The following is a 6,962-nucleotide window of genomic DNA, read 5'->3' on the forward strand; positions in this document are numbered from 1 at the left end:
TTAGTGCACCAGACTTGAGAAATTACTCGTCTCACTGAAGTACAAACTAAAACATGGTTAACAATAAGACAATATAGACTCTATATATTTTTTTTTACAATTTTAATTATTTAGTTTGAGATATGAAACAATTAATAGTTCAGTTAACGGAATTCTCAGCATTTTAATATGACATACAAAACAATAAATTAAAAGCGCCGAAGTAACAATCCACTGTTAATAAATAGTACAATTTACTGACTCTCTTTTTTTTTTTTAAACAGTCATTATACTTCATTGCAAAAAGCAACAATATTATAGAAAGGATGTGGTCAATATGACTTAGCTTACTTCTTCTAGGAAGATAAACACATCGGGAACTTTTCTAGGGCTGTACAAAAAACAGCCAAGTACAAAGACATGATTTAGTGTGGTAGGACAGCAGAAACAGAGCTTTTAAAGTAGTAATAAATATTTGTGCATTGACATTTTATATATCGAGTATAAATTTTAAATTCCATTCGTTTCCACACTATTCCAACAGGGGTCCCGTTGGCTTATCAAGTGGGTCCTTCTCGCCATCCATTCAGCGTTTTCGTTTCTGCGATGCCACATAATCTTCAATATAGTTGAACAACATGTCCAGCTCTCCCATGGCTTTGTACATGCCTTTTCCTCCCATCTGAACACAAAGCACACACTAAGCAATCACTCCTTTTGACATGCATATCTATCATGGTCGTGCAAAATGCTGTATCATTCAGTTACTTACTTGATTGTATGAGTTCTTGACGTTAGAGATTTCAAAAGGTTTCCGGCATGTGAAGTAATTCCTCTGTAACACAACGACATCTGTGTTAACTAGACATCACAGGCATTTTATTCATTTACATCCAAGTTACAGCCTTTGAAATGGTACGAAAGTCAAAATACTGACGCCGTATAGGATTTTAAAAGCTTCATCAGGAACTTTTAGGAAAACCTTTTGACATTTGCACCAAAAGTTGCAATAATAAGGACTACAAGTATAGGATTTAGTGCCTAATACGTTGATGGTTCACGATGAATTTTGGTCATGAGTCAATAGATTTATGATGAATGAATTCTGATAGATTAAATATGAATTACTGGGTAAGTTGACGTTACACCAAAGCCACGAATGTACTGTTGGAGTGTTTTGAGATTAATTATGACTTTGTATAGCTTGATTGTGCATTATGATAGATTAAATGTCTCCATGCTAAAGCGACTACACATGATAGGAAAAATACTCTTGCGAAGTCCATTTTAAACAAGGACAAACAGGCTGTCGCTCCTTCTCAGTGCACTTTTTTTTCCCCACACCTGATTTTCTTTGTTGATGGAAATGTTTTGTTTTAATGTCAAAAGTGTGTGTTTCTGTGCGGTTAGTGAGCCAGGAGGAAACTCTTCTGTCATTATGTGAAACGCAATGACGTTAAACCCTGAACTATTGGTTTTGATAACTTAATTATTCATTTTGTGTTAAATAACAACCTTCTAACATTAGAGCAGAATGACTAACACGGGCTTCAGGGCTTAATTATGAATAACGTGCCTTACGGCGCATGCGCGAGTTCAGTACAGGAAAACAAAACAACAACAAGATGATGATGCGGCGGCTGAATGAAGATTTCTGTCAGTTCGGTATACTGGATATGACTTCTATACCTCATGTAGTAGGTTAGTATACAAGTCAATTTGAGATTTAGCCTTTAATAAAGTTAGCTGCTTAAAGATATTCGGGTTCTGTCTTTATGAGGAACTGCTGTTGACAAAGCGAGTGGACTTGGCTGTCAAGGAATCGTGCTAATGACTAACTCTTGACCACTTAACCCATTGATTCATGGTGTTTTTACAAGAAAAAAACAACCCTGTATTGTGTAACGGACAGGTACTGATGAACGCAATCGTTTTTGTGCAGCTGCGCATGCGCACGACTCAGGCGAACTGGAAAGCCAAAGGTAAACAAACAGTAGAGACACTTACACATTGGACCAGCTCCCTTTTGAGCTCTTGGAATAAGTTTCCAATGACGTCGATTGGCGTTTTAAATCTATCTTTCTTCGTGTGTCCACTGATGGCGCTGGGTAACACGGTCTCCAGGTAGAAATGCAGAACGTCGTTCATGACACTGCATCCATAAGGGCTCTGCAAGGAGTCAACAGAACAGTCTGTTTATTAGGGTTATTACTGTGTGTGTGTGTGTGTGTGTGTGTGTGTGTGAGAGAGAGAGAGAGAGAGAGAGTTTGGCTGCACTTGGTGAGCCTGAGTTTCTATATGATGCCTATAGTAGTCTATTTTTACACAGAGTTTAAAATCCCTTTATTCATCAATCTTGGTAATATTGTAAGACTACTAGTGTTAAGTACAGGGATAGATCTCTGATACTCACTTTAAAGTGTTCAAGAACTGTCCTGTTGAATAGTGAGGTGTCCAGATCATCCCTGGATTCCTAAACAGAAGAAACTTTTTTTCAGATTTCCATTCAAAAATAACTTCTCATACTCTGCAGATCGAAATCCTCTTAAGACAAAAGCTCATGGACTCGATGGAAGGTAAGGTTCTTACTTGTTTCCCTGCCTGTCATGATACTTCACTGTCTTATTGTAATAATAATCATTTCACATTTATGCACCTGTCAAGAGCTGCTTTTTTTTTTTTTTTTTCTTCTTGCACTAGGTGAAACCTGTTAATCAGAAAGCATCTGAAAGCTACTCACATAGTACTCTCGGATCATGGCGTATGAAGAACGAAGTGTTTTCAGTCTGACTGGAAATCCCTCAACGAAGGTGCAGCAGCTGTCTTTGCAGATGCTCTTTTTGCACTGAGCAGCCTGAAGCAGCAGGGCTGTCAGCAAAGATAGCAGGAGGAACCTAAACAGGAGCATTCTCGAAGATCTCGTCACAGAAGCGTTAACCCTTTCGTAAGCCTGCTGCTGAATCCTCAAGGGGAGGAGAAGTGCAGAAAAGCTCAGAGGTGCCTGTTTTATAACCCCCCCAAAGATTCCTTCCTGTTTGGTGGTGTGGGCATTTACTGGCAGATTGATTATCCTTTTTTTTTTTTACGCCCATGTCATCATTCATTGATGAGGCAGAGTTAACATTTTTGTATTGCATCACTGGAAATATTTCTCTTTTAATTGAGAAATTGCAAACTCATCTTGTTCTTTACAAGTCTGTAATAAGTTTCGAGAGGTTATGTAATTTTCATCTGTATTTTAGATATTCCTTTATTTTGTTGATGGTACTTTTAGTAGTAGTTTATTTTTTTATTATTATTATTATTATTATTATTATTATTATTACCATCAGTAGTAGTAGTAGTAATAATAATCATAATAATAAAAATGTTTGTTTTTTAATTAATTGATTAATTGATTAATTAATTAATTGATTAATCAAGCAAGCAAGCAAGCAGCAAACTGTTTTGTCCTGCTTCATTGCTGGAGTTATATTTATTAGTCATAATGGCAGAACGGGCACCTATTCCAAGTCTGTGGCAGGTTATTAACTTATAGAATGAATAATTAATTAAATTAATCAGTAATCTTGTTCTTTCAGGTGATAATCCTGGTAAACAGGTGCAAATAACGAGGAGGCATTTAAATCTCGGTCATAACCATTTATGTTGAATAATTCCTAGATTAGGAATACCACCTTTTTAAATGAGTGATCTTGTATTTTATACAATTAACCACACCTTTTTGCATTTAAAAACAAGTTATCTCACACACCACTAGGATTTGGAATAGAAACCAGGGTGTATTTCTTTATCAATCTTGTGTGGCCTTTATGTAGCGTGTATGGGATGACAGCTAAGCAAGTTCTATTATTAGATTTTGAAATATTATAACAGCACCCTTTCTCATAGGCATACATTTTATACATCTGTTTATTTCACACATCTGGCCAATTGGATCGATTCTTTTAAATGCAGACAGTTTACAGAAAAGAGGTTTTGGGTGGAGTTGATCTAGATAAACAGAATGAGTGTGAATGACTTGTAGTTCCATGATCTTAATGTTCAATAAGGTGCAGTTCAGTTTAACCCCTCAATTTTGCAGTCTGTGAGCTAAATGATGTGGTGAACCCAACCCATGATGTAACACTTCCCGCTGTTTCATGTTGTGCTGAGGTGAGCAATCATCTTTACCTTGAAAGCTTTGGTTTTGATTACTGTAACTCGCTAATGAGTATAAGAGAGCTCACGTGTGTATGTATGAGAATTTAAAACCCATATTTCCTGCTGCATTTCGGTTTTGGCTCTTTCAGGTTTCTCCCAGACAGATAAACCAATGATTCTGCATATTATCCTGCAACAGAAGGTTAGAAGAAGAAGAAGGATATAACCATTAACCACCCAAAGAACCTCTGAGAAACCCTGACTCAAAGAGGTTGATTTGATCTGTCCATCACTTTAATGGTTCAGTCAGTATCTGGTCCCCCCCCCCCCCCCCCCCCCCCCCCGCCCCCCCAATTCATTTTTATTGTTAGTGATGGTCCTTTGTCATCTTTTTTTTCTCTCTCTCATATATATAGTGGTGTGCCACCTAGTGGAGTTAAAGTTTACACACCCATGATGCTTGTCACTGCATCTTTGAACTACATCTTAACAATCAATCGGCTTAGCTATGTAATTTTGTTTTTGTTCTCATCATTCATTGGTATTATTTCCAAGATAACTTCTTGCCATGATATAACTTGAGATGCTAAAATGACAATAAATCTAACTACCAGCATCTTTGAAGACCAGGCCACTATCTGGAGTCTTAAATGGACGCTATTTTCTTTCAGCACCCACACGCTGCCTGAATGCTAATCTTTATCAAAACTCAGATCACGGAGTCGAACCTTCCTTCCTTCCTTCCTTCCTTCCTTCCTTTAATTATCTCATCTCTCATCTCATCTCATTATCTGTAGCCGCTTTATCCTGTTCTACAGGGTCGCAGGCAAGGTGGAGCCTATCCCAGCTGACTACGGGCGAAAGGCGGGGTACACCCTGGACAAGTCGCCAGGTCATCACAGGGCTGACACATAGACACAGACAACCATTCACACTCACATTCACACCTACGGTCAATTTAGAGTCACCAGTTAACCTAACCTGCATGTCTTTGGACTGTGGGGGAAACCGGAGCACCCGGAGGAAACCCACGCGGACACGGGGAGAACATGCAAACTCCGCACAGAAAGGCCCTCGCCGGCCATGGGGCTCGAACCCGGACCTTCTTGATGTGAGGCAACAGCGCTAACCACTACACCACCGCGCCGCCCACCTTTAATTATCTCACTTCACTAATCATTTTATGGTTGGTGGTCAGGGTTGTGGTGGATCCAGAGTGAGGAGTATACCCTCGATGGAACGCCAGTTCATTGCAGTGCACACGCTCGTTCACACCTAGAGGCCATTTAGCATAGCGAGTCCAACAATCAGCATGATCTTTGGGAGGCGGGAGGAAACCCACACTGGGTTCACATGCAGAGAAATTACACACAGATAGTAACCCAAGGTGAGGATCGAATCGAGGAGCCTGAGTCATTGAATAAAGCAACTTTTAAAATACAGATTCTCCTCTTTGTAAAGCTGTATATACCACATACACCCTTTTCAGTTTCTTCAGGAGTTGATCTTGGAGGATGTGGCACTGGTCGTTTTCAATCATTCTTTCTTTTCCATCACTGATACTTTCAATCTCAGATATTTTACTCTGATCAAGTTGTGTTTCTCAAGTGTCAACACCACAATGATCTGAAGCCTTTTACAAGAATCAAATTATTCATTAGAATACCTGGAGTATTAACTTTATGAGTCAGACTTTTTGCACAAAAAAAGATCAAAGGTGGTTGCGATATGAAAACGAACTCACTTGATGCAAAAGATGGTATTAGGGGCAGTGGGATGGTGAGAGAGATTCCATTTTAATACCTAGACTGTCATCATAGAATTAGTTTTTTCTGACGAACATTGTGGTTTTATATATACATTTTTAAAAATGTGGCATAGGCATTGAGTCTCCACCCGGTTTATTAACCCCAGGTCCCCACATCGATAAGGATCTTAAAAAGTGTCAAGAGGATGATGATTGCAAACCACATCAGCAAAATCATGTCAGAAATACGTCAGCTGGTGTTATCTTTTTTTTTTTTTTGGAGGGGGGTGGCAAATGAAAATGTCTCTCTTCGCATTTTTCACAGAGCACGTCTTTATCTTTCGACATTGAATTCTACAAAATTAACCCTGGAAATCCATTTTTACCAAAAGATTTTAGGTAAACTGTGTGTTCATGTATGCTGCTAATACTGTTACATGTTTTCTATGTATTCTTTTGAACTTTTAGAGACTCAATGAATGAGGCACTGACTGGAGAGCACTTTAAATTTCGTTGTACTTGTGACAATGGCAATAAAGATCTATTCTATTCTAAAATGTTTGGGAAAAATGTTCCCCCATGGGGAAGCCATGGCCTAATGATTAGAGAAGCAGCTCTGGGACCAAAGGTTCACCGGTTCGATTCCCTGAACCAGCAAGAATGGCTGAAGTGCCCTTGAGCCAAGGCATCTATCCCATAACTGCTCCCTGGGCTGCCCACTGCTCTGTCAGGGTCCTGTTGGACATTTCTCTGGATAAAAGCACAAATACCACTCATCTAAGGGTCTTAGGGAGCTGGAGCCAATCTCAGCTGACTTTGTGTGAGAATGAACAGTCAGCATTGCCAAAATCATGGTGGCTTATCAGATGACGGTGGCTTCTGAGAAGGCAAATCAACTTTCAGATAATTTCACTGAAAAGGTGAAACTGATCGCTTGAAAAAGCTAAGCGTAACCTGCCTACGTATCTTTGATTTAACTATCTGTAATCACACTCAGCTTGTCTCTCAAATACAGTGGTGCTTGAAAGTTTGTGAACCCTTTAGAATTTTCTATATTTCTGCATAAATATGACCTAAAACAACATCAGATTTT

The 6,962-nt window shown here is 38.9% G+C and overlaps 1 protein-coding gene across 1 annotated transcript; it reads right to left on the minus strand.

The window, feature by feature from the left end:
* Window positions 1-255: 255 nt before the first annotated feature.
* il10 (interleukin 10) lies at window positions 256-3,052 on the minus strand. Its single transcript, XM_060909782.1, has 5 exons — window positions 2,720-3,052; window positions 2,393-2,452; window positions 1,987-2,148; window positions 752-814; window positions 256-661 (listed from the first exon to the last, which is right to left on the minus strand). The coding sequence occupies exons 1-5, from the start codon at window positions 2,885-2,887 to the stop codon at window positions 566-568; spliced, it is 549 nt and encodes a 182-aa protein (XP_060765765.1). The 5' UTR covers window positions 2,888-3,052; the 3' UTR covers window positions 256-565.
* Between the last annotated feature and the right edge of the window lie 3,910 nt (window positions 3,053-6,962).

The sequence above is a fragment of the Neoarius graeffei genome, chromosome 26 (genome assembly GCF_027579695.1).
Source record: "Neoarius graeffei isolate fNeoGra1 chromosome 26, fNeoGra1.pri, whole genome shotgun sequence".
Lineage (NCBI taxonomy): Eukaryota > Metazoa > Chordata > Actinopteri > Siluriformes > Ariidae > Neoarius > Neoarius graeffei.